This window comes from Trifolium pratense, linkage group LG7, assembly GCF_020283565.1.
Source record: "Trifolium pratense cultivar HEN17-A07 linkage group LG7, ARS_RC_1.1, whole genome shotgun sequence".
Classification (NCBI taxonomy): Eukaryota; Viridiplantae; Streptophyta; class Magnoliopsida; order Fabales; family Fabaceae; genus Trifolium; species Trifolium pratense.
This window is the reverse complement of record NC_060065.1, coordinates 41,218,974-41,236,617: the sequence shown is the minus strand read 5'-3', so window position 1 is coordinate 41,236,617 and position 17,644 is coordinate 41,218,974. Positions and strand designations below refer to the sequence as shown.

The 17,644-nt window shown below is 30.9% G+C and overlaps 2 protein-coding genes across 2 annotated transcripts; both read left to right on the top strand.

Moving 5' to 3' along the window:
- The first annotated feature begins 89 nt into the window (after positions 1–89).
- LOC123894931 (probable leucine-rich repeat receptor-like serine/threonine-protein kinase At3g14840) lies at positions 90–1,877 on the top strand. Its single transcript, XM_045945067.1, has 9 exons — positions 90–321; positions 450–521; positions 655–726; positions 850–921; positions 1,049–1,120; positions 1,214–1,285; positions 1,391–1,462; positions 1,560–1,634; positions 1,732–1,877. Exons 1-9 carry the CDS (start codon positions 317–319, stop codon positions 1,817–1,819), a joined length of 600 nt encoding a protein of 199 aa, XP_045801023.1. The 5' UTR covers positions 90–316; the 3' UTR covers positions 1,820–1,877.
- Positions 1,878–6,022: 4,145 nt separating this feature from the next.
- Positions 6,023–16,082, top strand: LOC123894924 (probable LRR receptor-like serine/threonine-protein kinase At1g53430). Its single transcript, XM_045945058.1, has 25 exons — positions 6,023–6,121; positions 6,158–6,334; positions 8,695–8,872; positions 9,278–9,349; positions 9,442–9,510; positions 9,830–9,901; positions 9,980–10,051; positions 10,368–10,439; positions 10,532–10,603; positions 10,690–10,761; positions 11,001–11,075; positions 11,160–11,231; positions 11,348–11,425; positions 11,524–11,589; positions 11,697–11,756; positions 11,847–11,885; positions 11,979–12,025; positions 12,153–12,523; positions 12,819–13,014; positions 13,795–13,932; positions 14,062–14,174; positions 14,312–14,522; positions 14,609–14,846; positions 15,194–15,344; positions 15,482–16,082. The coding sequence occupies exons 2-25, from the start codon at positions 6,226–6,228 to the stop codon at positions 15,854–15,856; spliced, it is 3,018 nt and encodes a 1,005-aa protein (XP_045801014.1). The 5' UTR covers positions 6,023–6,121; positions 6,158–6,225; the 3' UTR covers positions 15,857–16,082.
- The last annotated feature ends 1,562 nt before the right edge of the window (positions 16,083–17,644 follow it).

The window sequence follows — 17,644 nt, the reverse complement described above, 5'->3', positions numbered from 1 at the left end:
TGCTATTATTCATTTCACACTCTAAAGTAAATTATTCACTTTAGAGAACTCAAATTCAACGTTAAGATACTAACGCATTTATTGATTTTTTTGTTGACAGAAACACATTTATTGATGTTTGTGTAAATGTGTGTGTGAGTGCGCGTGCGCACGCACGCACGCACGTTTGCAAACATGCCAACATTAAATCTGAAATCAATTTATATTGTAAGTTTTATTTAAATTTTTTATGGAAAAATGAACATACAGAAGTTTGAAAGGGCAAAGTCTCCAAGGCACTCTCCCACCGGAACTGAGCAGGTTGCGTTACCTTCAAATGATGTATGTAATTCCTAAGCTTCCCCTCGCATCCAAATTAACAAAATTATCAAACTTGTTTTATATTTTCAATTACTTTTATCTATATAATATGTATTTTACATGACACTCTTTCTCTCCCTCTATTATAGTGACCTCGCTCGCAATTACTTGAGCGGTCCAATTCCTAAAGAATGGGGCTCTCTGACGAATATTTATAAATTGTATGTTTTGTCTCTTGTTTTTCCTTTCTGGTTTTTAATCATTGATTGTTTTTAATCATTGATTGCATTCATTTTCTTGTAGTAATTACATGCAACAATAATATAATGACAAAATGTTTCTTAATCATTATAGTGCTCTCCTCGGGAATCGTTTAACGGGTCCAATACCAGTGGAGATTGCAAACTTAACTAATCTCCAAATCTTGTGAGTTTCTCATTACCCACATTATCAGATTTATTTTTTCCATTTATAAGTACATAAACATGTATGTGTTTAATTCAAATAGTTTCATTAGAATTGAACTTAACTTTAACTTGAAATGGATAGCGAGTTATTTAACAATCAATTGTCTGGAACTCTTCCGCCGGAGATTGGGTATCTGCCGAAAATTCAAGACCTGTAAGCACTTTACTTTTTCTTCTTAACTTATATTCTCGCTGAAATACAAAATCCATATTCTGAAAATCCACTTTGATTTCCATTGCTTCGAAGCATAATTTACTGTTTTGTTTTTCATTACATATAGGCGACTTTCCTCTAACAAGTTTTCTGGAGAAATACCTGCGACATTTGCCAAGCTCACTACATTGCTAGATTTGTAAGCTTCAAATTTTTGTGACGTTTACTGATGACTAAATTAAAAAAAAATAAAATAGTGTGCTTCAAATTTGCATATCCTCTCTCAATGCAGCCGAATTGAAGACAACCACTTCTCCGGAAAGATACCTGATTTTATCCAGAACTGGAAAAATATCGATACACTGTATGCACATTGCACACTGCTTTTTTATTTTACTTTTTCCTTAAACTTAGTTGTTTTTTTACTTGTCTTTAATTTTTTTGTCAATGTTTACTTTACGTTTTACAGAATCATTCAAGGGAGTGGATTAAGTGGGCCGATTCCGTCTGGAATATCACTTTTGAGAAACTTAACTGACTTGTATGTATGATATTCTATATACTGATATAGCTAAGGTTAAAATTTGACTTTCATTTGAATTGTGTTTACTTAGCTTTGATTCAAATGTGATATTCAGGAGAATTAGTGATCTGAAAGGAACTGAATCTTCACCTTTTCCACAACTTAATAATCTGACATTGTTAAACAGACTGTGAGTTGATTCCTCTGACTCTTTCAGAAACATAAAAGAAAAAAAGTAGCAACAAAGGCACTTATAATATATCGTTGTCTATCTGATTGTTTCTCAGGATTCTGAGGAATTGCAACATCAATGGAAAACTACCTGAATATATTGGGAATTTGAAAGCATTAAAACACTTGTTCTCTCTAAAGTAAATTAATAACCGTGGCAAACTGTGTTATTATGCTATTATTCATTTCACACTCTAAAGTAAATTATTCACTGAATAATGCTAGCAACACACTATTAAAGAGTGTGTTGCTAGCACTCCTCTTATTCACTTTAGAGAACTCAAATTCAACGTTAAGATACTAACGCATTTATTGATTTTTTTTGTTGACAGAAACACATTTATTGATGTTTGTGTAAATGTGTGTGTGAGTGCGCGTGCGCACGCACGCACGCACGCACGTTTGCAAACATGCCAACATTAAATCTGAAATCAATTTATATTGTAAGTTTTATTGATGGAAGTATTAGTGTTTGTACATGTACTTGTACAAAAGACTATGTTTCGCAACAACATAGTTTCCCTTCACAATGGCCATTACTGTTACCCGCCCTTATACACCTCTGTGAGCAACTATAATCATTACCAGGACACTTATCATGGCCAAAACAGTGCGAAACGATGGGAATAGAATTATCTTCAATTGTAGCACCACCTACAATCACAGTAGAGAGGGTTATTAGAAATTTTGAGTACATACATCAATACATCATAGTCTTTTTTTAGTTAAAAAGTTTTCACCGTCATTAACGATGACTAATTTCTGTCGAAAAATAATAAGTCAGAAATTGAACATCTGACCACATGTTTATTATAGGATCTAAGATCTATACAATTTGGACCAATTCATTAGTGATACATACATCAAACATGATTAACTCATTCAAAATTTGACATTTTTTAAAATGAAATTAGCCACTTTTCTTCAATTGTAGAAATATATAAACTTAATAATGATAATGGCCTGGTGGATTTCTCATTTCTAAGACTAATTTACGGTTCATTAAAATATCATAAGTTTTTGTGTCAAACAAAATTATAAGTTTTATTTAGTTTCATTAGATTCTTTTTCCCAAACTATTTTTTAAAAAAAAAATTCTAAAACTAAAATAGATAATATTTGTCTAAAAATCAGTTCTTAATAACTAATTTATAAAATTATTTTCAAAAACAAAGTTTTTTAAATACAATCAAACAACAACAACAACAACAACAACAACAACAACAATAATAATAATAATAATAATAATAATAATAATAATAATAATAATAATAATAATTTCATAGTATTGTAAATATTTTTAAATTTTTATTGTCGGTTTAAAAAGGAAGATCAAATGTCATCGTGAGCTTAACTTAGTTAGTAGAAACATCACATTATATACGTAGGAGTCGGGGTATGAATCCTGAATACTCAACTTCAGGGTTATTACAATTAAATTAGAGGTCCGACTCTCATAGTAAAAGGGGATCCCTAGTAAAATAAAAATGATTTTTTTATCTATAAATGATCTATTTTCTATTTAAATTGTAAATCAATACAAAAAAAATAATTTACCCAGGGGTACAAACAACAAGTCAGTATAGCCTAGAATGTCAGCAATCTACTTCCACCAGGCTACACTGATTTGTTGTTTGCACCCCCTAGGCAAAAAAACAAATCTGAAGCCCCAAAATTTTGACCTAACTTTGTAAAGTTGTTTGCACCTTTCTAAGGTCAGCCTACTCCACTTATTCATCTTTAAAGTAAAAATTTTTGTTAGATTACTTGACAAAAAAAAAAATACAGGGGAGAGGGGTTGGAATAATTTGAATATCTTGAATAAAAATGGCGTTCTTATCAATTATTTTAAGATGATATTTTCTTTTCCATTTTAAAATGTTCTTAGAGATACAATTACATTAAGGGGGTTGGAATAATTTGAACATCTTGAATAAAAATGGCGTTCTTATCAATTATTTTAAGATGATATTTTCTTTTCCATTTTAAAATGTTCTTAGAGATACAATTACATTAAGAACTATTCTACCAAAAAATTTAAAAATTGAATAATCTAGCTAGCAAAGTAATAAATTTGTTACCTGAAGGCAAAATGGAAGCAATGCATAAAATTGCAATGAAAATAAGCTTGTGGTTGATGTCTGTAGCCATGTTCCCTTGGAAGATGTTCAAATAATATTGAAAAAAATATCTTATTAAATCTTTCTTCTTCTTCTTTTTATATTATTATCAATAAACCAGTCAAAAGTAGTTTTAAATAATATCCATAAATTCTTTAAATAACACTAATTAAAAAGAAACGTTTTCTTGGGTATGATTATAAAATATTATGTTATATAATTTAGAAAAGATATCTAAAAATGTTTAAGTTTTTGGACCTGATTGGATTTGACATATTTTTTAACTTATGAAAATAGCTTATATAAATAAATAAACTTTTAAGCTAATTCATATACTCCCTCCGTCCCTTAATATAAGTTCTCATTGAAGTTTTTCATGCATATTAAGAAAAGTTGGTAGTGTAATAAATGTGTATTTTTTTAGTATTACAATTACTAAATTGTCCCTTTTCAAACTGACCCTTTTATATTTTAGAAGGATATTTTCAAATATTAAAGTAAATTTATATTTTTCAATAAAAAACGGTTCATTTACCTTTTAAAAAAAGGTACATTTACTGTGAATACTGAATAGATACCAAACAATGTTTTTTTAAAAAAAAGATAATACCAAACAATCCATAAAAAAAAGAAAGCAAATATAAAACCAAACAATTTAATTTTTTTTTAATGTGAGGAAGATAAATTGGGTGAAATGAGAAAAAGTTTATTTTAATCGTGATTGTGGAGGATTGGAGGTACATAGGGTTAGAGAATTTAATTAATCTCTTTTAGGGAAATAGAGATGGCGGTTGTTAGGAGAGCAGGAAGGCTTGTGGTTCAAGGTCTTGGCGGTAAAATGTGGTGTTGAGGAGGGTATGTAGAATTTTGGGATGGAGGAGAAAGGTGTCTCTATGGTGGTGGAAGGATATGTGTTTGAGGTTAAGAATAGGGTTGGTTTGAATGTAGGTTGGTGGTTTGAAAATAACATTACTAAAGTTGGGTAATGATGATTTAAAGATAGGTGAATGGGCGAGGAACTTTTTTGTCTAATATTTATGGGTTAAATATGGAAAAGGTCCCTGCACTTATGAGTCATTTGAGTTTTAGTCCCTGCATTTTTAAAACATTTCATTTTGCCACTGCACTTTCATTTTACTTTAAAAATGGTCCCCATACCCTTTTTTTTTTGTTGAAATGACACATTTTTGCTGATCTGTCACTGTTGGCTGGACTTTAGAGTTGATGACTCATTTAATTTTGCAGTGAATCTATCAAAATACCTTTAAATAAGTAATTTTTTAAAAGTAAAATAAAATTGACACGTCATAAAAAAATGTGTCACTTCAACAAAAAATGGGTTCAGGGACCATTTCTAAAGTAAAATGAAAGTGCAGTGACAAAATGAAAGAATTTTAAAATGCAGGGACTAAAACTCAAATGACCCGTAAGTGTAGGGACCTTTTGCATATTTAAGCCAATATTTATTATACTTTTTGAGTTTACCATTGATAAAAATATTACGGTGGTTGATTTGTATATGAGGGATGATGTAGTGTCAAACGTTTGTTTTTTATGAGTTGCTTAGAGAGTGTTGTGATGCTTTGGATAATGTTTTCTTCTTTTCTTCTAGGTAAACCTACTAGATAAATAGTTATGACACCGTGACTCGATCACAACATATACAGTAAAAGATGTTTATCAGTGGCTATCCCAGATGGTTCCTCTTGTGATTTCTATCAGAAAGATGTTATTTGGAACAAGGTGTGGCTCCGTTAAAGGTGTCGCTCTTTGCATGGATGTTGGTAAATAATAGGTTACCGTCTACGGAGAATCTAGTGTGACGTGGACTGGATATTGCGGATTCGACAATGTGCATTCACTACAAGAATATGTATATTTTGCAATATTTTTCACAAACTTGTGTTTGATCTACTATAAAAACAATTAAACGACTAAACAAGAAAAACTATTTCTGACACTGAACAAACTGAGCGTCAAAGAATTAGACAAAATACTAAAATAATATTTTGTCCACCAAACATCAAACTAGACAAATTTTTTCAATATCATAAACCTTTATCATATATTATTCTCTTATATGTTGTTTAATATTTATATTTTGCAGATAAAAATTATGTCTTAAACTCTATTTGGCTTTTTTTTTTTTTTTCTTTGTTGAATATTATTAAGAGTCGACGACATAAAATGTATTCATGTTTTGAAAAGGGAAAAAAAAGGCAACACAAAATAAAAACGTTTCTCCTTCTTCTATTTCCCTCCACAACAAACAAATAACCTCTTACCAACTCTTTTCTTCGTTTCTATTTGTTTTCTTCTGTCTCAACTTATCTTCCTGTAATTTTCCATTCCATTCTAAAAACTCTCTGTGGCAATTTTATTCATAAAATTTTATCAAAAATCTTAAACTGTTGGGAAAAGTAAACCAACATGTTTTTTCTCATGTCAAGAAGCTTCAAACATGTATCTTTGTTCTTCTTTTTGTTCATTGCTTTCTCAATGTTTGGATCCAACTCTCAACTATTACCACAAGATGAAGGTACCCTTCATTTCTTTTCTCTTTTATTTTATAATTTTTTTTAATGTTTTGGAACAATTATTATGTGTAACTTCCAAAACTGTTCTGTTTTTCTTGTTCTGTTTAGAACTATGAAAATTAAAACTGCCCTTTTTATAGAGTAAAAAACTAAGTTTACAAAGTTCTAACCTTTGTAATAATTTGTACGATTGATTGATATATATAATTCAAATATTTTTCTTTAATTAGTGGAAATTAGGATTTTTTTTTAGTGGCCATGGAATTAAAGTTGTGTTTTAAGTTTGTTCATGTTTTTCTATTATTTTCAGTTCCAGAATTGAATTAGTTCATGAACTTTAATTGTCTCATATAACTTGTTCATAGTTATTTACTTTTTGATCTTTGAATTCATTTGTTAGTTATGGTAGATTTTTGGATTTTATGTCATAAAATAATCTTCATATGAATAAAATAATCTCTCGGTTTTTCTGGGATCTTTGGAGATTTTTGTGAATATAATCTTCATTTTTGGAGTGTTTTGTCATTGTACAAAATTCAACACTAAGTACAACATGTGAATGATTTTGATTTTTCTTTGATAAGATAGACATAGTGGACCACCTTAGTATTTCTATAATAACCTATCTATATTAATATGGGGATTTAGAGTCCAAATTGACAGAAAAAAAAATCAGAATTATTGTATTGGATGTCATGATCGGAATTTAAACTCCGATTTCTTCATTGTTGTGTGTGTCAATTTATGATTGTTTTTTTATTTAGTCTATGTATATAAAAAATGGGGAATCCGAACAATGCAATCACTCATTATTTGTAACTGTTTGATATCTCTTAGATGATTTAATATTTGAAGATAGTAATTTTTACTTTTTATAAAATTAAAATTAAAACATACTTTTTTTATGTACTATTTGATCAAAATTGAATAGTCACTTACCGTAATTGCATAGTTGTATGTAGACATTAGACACATGCTACAAGGTCGAAGAACAAATCCTAAAACTTTTTTTTTTTTACCACCAGTTTAATCTGGTTTGGGAATCAGTTCTGACATCAAGTAATTCCAACCTCCCGATCACAGTTGTGGGGATCGAACTGTGGTCCTTCCTACCAAATTTAACGTCAATCACCACTGAACCAATTAAAACCAATTAACTATTGGTAGTCCTTGAACTATTTACATTCAACTGATTATGAGTGAATCATTAATCATGAATAAGATATATTTCTGTCAAAAATAAGATATATTTTAAAATAGTGGGGACCAAGCTTACTAGATATTGAAAAATAAAAACGGTGGGGACAAATTAAATTTTGCCAACGTGAAGGGATGGACATAATACGTGTGCAACTATACTAGTCAATGTCAAACACTTTGTTCGGCTCAATGTTCCTTTTCTCTTTACTTTTGGCTTGTTCCATTGAATTATCAACATTTATTTATTCCTAAAATAAGAGTTTGATGATGTTACTTAATTTTATAAAGATTAATTGTCAAAATGTTGCTATAAAGTGTTTTTCTTTTTTTGGATAAAATGTTATAAAAAAGTTACTTTAACGATAATTGCGACCTCTCTTATTATTTCTCTATTTTTTAACTAAACTCTTTGATAAAACTATTTTATACTTAACTAATTATTTATTATATTTTTTAATTCATATGATAGTCAATATAAACCGAAGAAAGTAAGTAATTATTCGAGAAGCCTTGAGAATATGAAAGTTGGAAAAATATCTACACGTAACTATTTGCATGAGAATTTCTATTTCTTCTTTTATGTATTAGTATTATATTACCCACCTTGTATGACTTATTTTAGTCACACCAACTATATATAAAAAAAAGTGACATAGTTTGTATGCAATTTGTTAATTTATTAAGCTTTTTGACCATGTGAGCTGCAAAATATGGGCTAATTAAAGTTTTTGACAATCATAGTTTTCTAAAGGGTATAATTATTGAAATATGATGAATAGGTCAAAATATCTACTAGGGTCAACTGGTGAAGTAGTTTTTTTATCAAAATATCTGAATTCTCTTATTTGAGATCCGATGAATAGTTAAAAAAAACAACTATTACTACTAGTGTGATTTGACATGTGCGAAATATTTTTTAATTTTTTTTTTGTCAAATAGGCTAGTGACAAAAATTTCACATTTTTAAAATGAATAAGTGAGAATATCGAGGTTCGAACTCCGATCCCTGCAATAATATGCAATTTCCGTGCTAACTTGAGAAACACTTCTCTTTTTATAATTTTGAGGATATGAATGATTTTTGTTGATGAATACAAGGATAAGACTAATATAGGATACAATTAATTTGATTTGTGTTAATTAATCTATAATCTATTTGCAGTGAAATTGCTACAAACAATATCAGACAAGGTACATAACTTGAATTGGAAGGTTACACAACGTTCTTGCAATGGGGATAAAGGATTTGGTAACAAGATTATTGTTGGAGATCAAATTACAAGAAATGTCACGTGTGATTGTTCATTCAATGCTAGCACTGTTTGTCATGTGACAATGATGTAAGTTTCTAAAGATTAATTTGTGTACATTGACCAAAATAGTTTTGAATTTTTCATAAAAGGATAGTCCTATATTTCCTTATAAATTACTACTATATCACATGGCTATGTGTACTTTGCTTGAGTTGCTTTACATTAATTATTAAGATTAATCGATATGCACCGACAATAACAATGAAACATTTTTTACCACGTGCGTCTAATAAAATCACATCATATTGTTATTTTTATAAGTTTGTTTCTAAAGTATAAGCTCAAATATTTACATGTAACGATTTGATTGAATATATGTGTAAAATAACTTTACAATGTCAGTGTATATAAATTAAATATTTATTTATTAGTAATTTATTAAATTAAAGTACTTCATTTGAGAATTACTAATTCAATGAATTTGGCTATTAGCTCGCTGAAGGGTCTCAATATATCTGGAGTTTTTCCTAGTGAATTTGGAAATCTCACTCAACTCACAATACTGTAAGTATTAATGTTTAATTAGTATTTTATTTATGCATTAGTAATATTTTTGTTGAAAAAGAAAAGAAACTAAATGAAAGTTATATATGCAGTGATCTAACTCGGAATTATCTAAATGGCTCAATTCCAAAGAGTCTTGGTCGCCTCCCACTTGTCAGAATGTAAGCCATGCTACCTTTGTCTATGTGTATCATTGTATGTATTTTTTTTTCTTCTTGCTTTATGTTATGGATGTGTTATGTATGAGTCGTTAAGAAGTCCCACATTGGTATATGATGGCATCAGAGCCTTTTCCTCGATTCGTTGGGCCGGATTGGGAGGGGGGTTGGAACCACTTGATGTCAAAACTGACCTCCGAACCAGACTAAACTGGTGGTGAAAGGAAAAAAAAATATCATTTATGTTTTACTCAATGGTTTCCATGCTTTTCCATGCACACATTTTTCAATTTCTTAACTTCCAATTATTTCCATTTTTCAGGTCATTTTTGGGAAATCGACTTAGTGGTCAAATTCCCTCAGAAATTGGTGATATTGTCACCCTGCAAGAACTGTAAGTGTTTCTCAGAAGAATAATTTGATGCCATATTGATTAACATTATAAGTTATATCTGTCATCCAATTTTTACAGGAATTTTGAGAATAATCGACTTGAAGGGCCTCTTCCTTCCAGCCTCGGAAATTTGAAGAACTTGCAGAGATTGTGAGACTTATGTCTTTTAGTCATTTTACACTGTCAATCAATTATAATCGTCAGATCATAAAAAATGTTGGACTGTAATTGTTACTATCATAAAAATCACATATACGGTTTGTTATGGTTGCTTAACAGTGTGAAAAGTTTTACACTGACAGCGTATCAGAATTAAACTCGTAAATTAGCGTAACATCTTAGAATCAGCCTTGATGTAATTTTGTAAATATTCACTTTCGAATGTAATTTTTCTGTATCAGACGCATAAAATATCTATGATATCACATTCCTAATTTTTTTTTGTACATTGTAAATGAATCTGCAGCATGCTTTCTGCGAATAATTTTACAGGATCAATACCAGAAACATTTGGAAAACTAAAGAATCTCACTAATTTGTAAGTGATATGATATAATTAATGCGGCTTTTTTCATCATTTTTCATTTTCTATGTATTCATTAAATTCTGATATCACTCGATATTCTATAGTAGGATCGATGGAAGCAGTTTATCTGGAAAGATCCCGAGTTTTATCGGAAACTGGACCAAAATTGAAAGATTGTAAGTCTAAATTTTGGATTATCTGTGATCATTTACTTGTTGAAGAATTAAATAATGATACATCTGTGTAAAATTTTGTTTTGTAGGGATTTGCAAGGCACATCCATGGAAGGTCCAATTCCTCCTGCTATATCTGTCTTGACAAAGTTGAAGGAATTGTGAGTACTTTCTACCATTGTTATCGGTATCTTGTGATACAAGCAAGCCGCATCTCGGTTTATTTTTTGGCTAGTAGATGAAATATCAGCTTATAATTTTGCGTTGTCAATTTTTTTTTTTACTTAAAAAATACCATATCTTTATTAGTAATGCATCTTAAGTTTCGTAATAAAATTTGATTCACGATTTGGAAAATAGGTCTTATGATTAACAATTTGATGAAACATTAATATATCAGGAGAATATCTGATTTGAAGGGACAAACAACAATGAAATTTCCTGATCTGAAGGATCTGCAAAGCATGACAAGACTGTGAGTCGAAACCTTTCTTGTTACGCTACATATAAAGAACAACTCATTTAGGATTTTATTAACTTGTTTGTTTCTGTAACTCAGGGAATTGAGAAATTGCTTAATCACTGGTCCTATTCCGGACTACATCGGTGAGATGGAAAATCTAAAAACATTGTAAGTTGGAAATACATTTTTACGACCATTGAACTAAAATTGTTACATAAGAGAAATTACCTCACATTATGTTCTATAGTTTCTTTATCATAATAATCATCGTCTTTTTTATACAGAGATTTGAGCTCCAACAGATTAACTGGTCCAATTCCAGATTCACTTCAGGACTTGGACTTGGAATCAATTAACTTCGTGTACGTGAACATTTTCATTCGATATCAAGAAGATTAAACAAAATCATGTGGAACTTATTACTAGAAATTTGATGTAAAAATGTTGTATTTCTTAATAGGTTTCTGACTAACAACTCTCTGAGTGGAACAATTCCAGGATGGATAGTGAACAACAAACAGTACTTGTCAGCACATTTTCTTGATTTTTTCCCCTCTCTAATTGTATACTTTTCTTGCGATTTGTCTCGAGCACTCGTTGACTTATGAAGTAATTAAAATATTTATGTTTCAGTGATTTATCTTTCAACAATTTTACTGACGCTGCTACATCTAGTTGCCAGCCCTTGGATGTGTAAGCTTCATCTTCTTTTTTTTATCGCTCTACGAATTTTACCAACATTTTGCCTTTCTCAATACTAATCTTAGTACTATTTTTGAACAGAAACTTAGCTTCCAGTGTCTCTCCTTCATCAAACACTTCGTAAGTTTGTGTGATCATATCGTACATATGGTCTAGTTTTAGTGTTGTATCATCTTTTGAACCATGTGCTGAATATAACTTCATATCTTGTAGATTGTCTTGTTTGAAGATGAACCTTCCTTGTTCGGGAAACCCTCGGTGTGAGTGTTCAGACTTAGTAGACCAATCGCGTTTTCATAATCTACCGTGTTTAATTTGCAAATGGATCGTGCTAGCTTCTTTTTGAACATGTGATGAAAAATTAATTTTTTTAATATTTCTCTGCAGATCATTCACTCTTCATAAATTGTGGAGGACCTGCAACTGAATTTGAAGGCAATGAATATGAAGCCGACGAACATTTACGTGGAATTTCGACTTTTTTTCCTAGTGATGATGGAAAATGGGCATATAGCAGCACAGGAGTATTTCTTGGAAATGAAAGAGCTGATTATGTGGCAAGAAATACGTTCTCTTTGAATATCAATGGTTCTGCATACTACCAAACAGCCCGCATTGCACCGATATCTCTTAAATACTTTGGCCTTTGTATGATGAAAGGAAATTATAACGTGAAACTTCATTTTGCTGAGATAATGTTTTCTAATGACCAGACATATAGCAACCTTGGAAGGCGCATATTCGATGTTTCAATTCAAGTGAGTAATGAATCGAACAATTTGTTACTTCTTTCTTAGGCCTTGTTTGATAAACAGCTTAATTAAGAACTTATAGCATAAACACTTATCATATAAGTGCTTATGTATAAGCTATTTCTATAACAAAGGATATAATCAAGTCAAACCGTTATGATATAAGTTGAAAACAGCTTACGCACATGTCCTACGGTGTTGATGTCAGTAGATAAGCTCAAATAAGTCCTAAGTTTCTTATATTTGTATCTGGTTTTACAACATAACAGAAGTTCTGAATTTCGAAACTATATATGGACAGGGTTTTAAATATTTGAAAGATTTTAACATTATGGAAGCAGCTGGTGGAGTTGGCAAGGGAATCACTAGGGATTTTAATGTTGATGTTAATCATAGTACCTTGGAAATCCACTTATCTTGGGCAGGGAAAGGAACTAATGCCATTCCTATGAGAGGTGTATATGGACCTCTTATATCTGCTATCACTGTCACCCCAAGTAAGTATTTATTTTTCATATTGTTTTGATTTCAAGTTTAAACTAGATGCACTGACAGTGTAAAATAGTTTTACACGATCATCCAATAAAAACTATCAATTTGCCATATGTCATATCAAGAAAGTGGGATGATATGGCAGAAAACATGGTTACTATTGGTTGACAGTGTAAAATCGGTGCATATTCTTTTTTCTCTTTGATTTCATAACCTTCTGATAGAGACCAAGTATGAGTTATATAGAAAAAGGGCTATTTTTGTAATAAAGATTATAGTGAGCTTTTATGAGTAATTAGTGAGTGAGATAGGGTGCTGAGTTGGCAAGTTTGTTATGCCTCTTAGTAGTATATATAGTGAGGTAAGGGGAAGAGAAGGGGATTCCGTATCTTTTCAGTTAGGAACCGAAAGGTTTGGGCAGAGAGAGAACCATCTCTTCTCTGAGGAGCTTAGCTCTGGGATTATAGGGATTTAATCTCTGTAATATTTTCCTTTTGATCATTAATAATACTATTCTATTTTCTCTGAAATTTGGTTCCTAACACCTTCTGTCAAATATTTTATTGGATTTAATTTCCATACACCGTCAGTGTAAAAAAGATTTTACGCATGTATCCAATCATATTCAGTCATTGTGTCACTTTGTTATATCAGTTCCTCAAATATCTATGCGGTGAGTGTGAAATGTGATTGGATGAATGTGTAGAATGTTTTTACACCGACAGTGCATACAAATTAAACTCTATTTTATTTTGTGTTTTGTAAACCTTTATACTTTGTTGTAGACTTTAAAATTCCTTCAAATGGATTGTCTGCTGGAGCGATTGTTGGAATTGTGGTCGGATCATTGGCGGTTATCATTCTGATACTCTTTGTCCTTTGGAAGATGGGTTATATCTTTCGGAAGGATCAAACAGATAAAGGTAAGATTGAAGTCCTAAATAAAGAAAACAGTTACTGCCCTTATGATTTCATTTCGATTCTCTCCTTCTATCTATCTTTCTTTTTCTTATCACTTCTTGTTCCTGAGTAAAACATTTATCTTATTGCAGAACTCCTAGAATTAAAAACAGGTTATTATAGTTTGAGACAAATTAAAGCTGCTACTAATAACTTTGATCCAGAAAATAAGATAGGCGAAGGAGGATTTGGTCCTGTTTACAAGGTAAATTTCGATAAACTGTATGTTAAATTTACTCGAGAAATATATAGTTTTGAAAGGTTTTCCTCAATTATTATATATATGTGTGTGTGTGTGTGTGTGGAAACATGATACTAACTAAAGGCATTGCTTATTTGCAGGGTGTACTGTCAGATGGTGCTGTCATTGCTGTTAAACAGCTCTCTTCCAAATCAAAGCAAGGAAACCGTGAATTCGTTAATGAAATAGGTATGATATCAGCTTTGCAGCATCCGAATCTTGTGAAGCTTTATGGATGTTGCATTGAAGGAAACCAATTGCTGCTTGTATATGAGTACATGGAGAACAATAGTCTTGCTCGCGCTCTTTTCGGTAAGTGCTTTATGAACTACTTATGGTTGTGTCTATATGTTCCTGTTAAGTTAAAATAAAACTTTAAAAGAAATTTTTTCTTCTAGGTAAACCGGAACAGAAGTTGAACTTGGACTGGAGCACGAGAATGAAGATATGTGTCGGGATAGCAAGAGGTTTAGCTTATCTTCATGAGGAATCAAGGTTGAAAATAGTTCACAGGGATATTAAGGCGACCAATGTCTTACTTGATAAGAATCTAAAAGCAAAGATCTCTGATTTCGGTTTAGCCAAGCTTGATGAAGAAGAAAATACTCATATCAGCACGCGAATAGCAGGGACAATGTTAGTATTATGCCACCATATTATAAAGTTTTGAATCGTAGACTTGGTTTATCATTAGTTGGCTTGCACTCATGGTTTTAAATTGCGGTTCACAACCACAATTGTGGCCACAATGTAAAGGTTTTGAAAGTTTTGGCAAACACATTGTGACTGTAATTGCGGCCTCATCAACTGCATTTGTCTGCAATTTCAAAGATTGCAATGCAACTGCAATTTATAACCATGCTTGCAATGTTAATCACAATCCGTGTATTTCTTGCAGCTATAATCATGTACATATATCGTAGAAATTGGTTCATTTTACCTTTTGAAATCACTGACACAAAGGTACTAAATGTTCTTATCAGAGGTTACATGGCTCCTGAGTATGCTATGCGGGGTTACTTGACCGACAAGGCAGATGTCTATAGCTTCGGAGTTGTAGCCTTAGAGATTGTCAGCGGAATGAGCAACACAAATTATCGGCCAAAAGAAGAGTTTGTTTATCTTCTAGATTGGGTAAGTTATACTTTTGTGTAACCTTTCTAGGCCACGTTCATCGTTTCTTTATTCTTTTGAACTGTTGTTCTAACACAAATTATATTTTGCAATAATTTGGTTAAATTTCTAATACTATGTTTTGCATGTCATTAAAGGCCTATGTTCTTCAAGAACAAGGAACCCTTCTAGAATTGGTGGATCCAAGTCTTGCTTCAAACTACTCACCAGAAGAAGCCATGAGAATGTTACAATTGGCACTCCTTTGCACCAATCCATCGCCAACTCTTAGACCACCAATGTCATCTGTAGTTAGCATGCTTGAAGGAAATACACCGATTCAAGCGTCAATAATCAAACGCAGCGATAGTACAGCCGGAGCAAGATTTAAAGCCTTTGAACTTCTATCACAAGATAGCCAAACTCATGTTTCTTCAACATTCTTACAAAATAGTAAAGATGGACCATGGATTGACTCTTCTGTATCTTATCCAAGTAAAGATGATTATTCTTCATCTGATAAGCTTATTTGAGGTTTGGTTGATGTGTGGTTTGTAAGTTAGAGAGATATCAATTCACATTAAATACAAATTCTTTTGTAAAGTATATATGGATAGCAACAATTTAGAGTGAAAACATACTTGCAAAAATGTAGTGTTGTAAATCAAGCATGTGGTTTTGAAATGCATAGAAGATTTTCATTTCTTCTTCCTATTTGTTGAACATACTTCTTCTATATATATTTTTTATTTGGAAACATATTTCGAACGGCTCATTTAAATTTTGTGAACATTTTAAAAGATAAAGGATCTAAATGAGAATAAAAAGGTCGGACTTACACTACAAGAAATTTAAGATAAGAGAGCAAAATCACCAATAAGTTCAAACTTATTGGGGGAAATATATTTGCCAATAAACCACACACCAGTACATTTATTGGAGAAAGGATCCTCTCATGTTGGAAAAAAAAACTTGAGGATATAATTGGGAATCTAAGCCATTGAATTCAAAATGTAGAATAATATTTAAATTTAAAAGAAATGGTGTAAAGTTGATCAATGGTTGAAAAGTGAAAATTGAGAAAAAATCAGAGATTCATTCTCCATTTATTGGAGGAAAAATCCACCATAAAGTAATCCAAAAGAAATCAGACAACTTATTAATCATAGAAATAAATCGCGAGAATGTAAAAATGACAGATTTTGTATTTATTGGTGAAATAATCCACCATTACGTGAATTTATTTTTATGCGTATTTACTGACGAAAAAATCCCCCACTAAGTCAATTTTTTTTTACGCATATTTACTGGCTGAATATTCCACCAATAAGTGCATTTATTTTTTAAAAATAACATTTATATAGTTTTAAAAAAAAGTTTTATTGTTTTTAACAACATATAAAATTAAATAAAAGAATTTATTCACCAAAAAACATTTAATAAATACAATATTAGAATAATAGACTAAACTTTTAAAAAATAAAAAAGTAAACACTTACAAGAATATGAGTAAGATGAAGATAGATAAATGAAAAAGTTTCAAGCGGTGAAATAATAATGAAGAAATGATAAAATTATAAGAGAAATTGGAGCGGAATGATGATGAAGACATTAAAAAAAATTGAGAATTTAGATAGAAGTTAGAAAGAAATTTGAAAGAGGTAAGAGAGAGAATAATGTGTTTGCATGTACGCATGCGTGCGTGGTATATGAATATTGGAATTGTGCCAACCTATTTGTGTGTCTTGATGTCACTTTTAAAATTGTGCTTCATATATTGCAACAACAATTTTAACTTTTATTAATGTGATGATTTTGCCAAATTATTTAGTTCACAAAAACAACCATATATATTGCGGAAGCATGACTAAGTAAAATTATATAGATCGTACGAGAACTAACTTCCTAAAAGGAATGAAAGAATTTAAAATAAGAGAGTTTACGAAACTAACTTCCACCGTATGATCCCCATTCACAATCGTCGAGGACATTTGGGCCTATAATATATCCTTCAAATGTATCAGCACTACCACGTAATCTGCAAGGGTTTGTGCTGAGTTCAAGTAGCACAAAGTGCTATATTAGAATCAATTTCAGGTTCAACTTCCAAGTAGGCTAGTATTGGGGTGCTAGAATTAGTACTATCCCATTACTTGAAATTGATAGTATATTTTTGTTTAAATGTTGTATAACTTTCTGGTACATAATTAAAATGATCTAATATTTGATCGTAAAAATATGTATGAAAGTCTTCATTTAAATTGAGGGTTGTAGGATTCTAGTATTTGATTGTTTTCCCTTTAGAATATGAGCTCAACCAT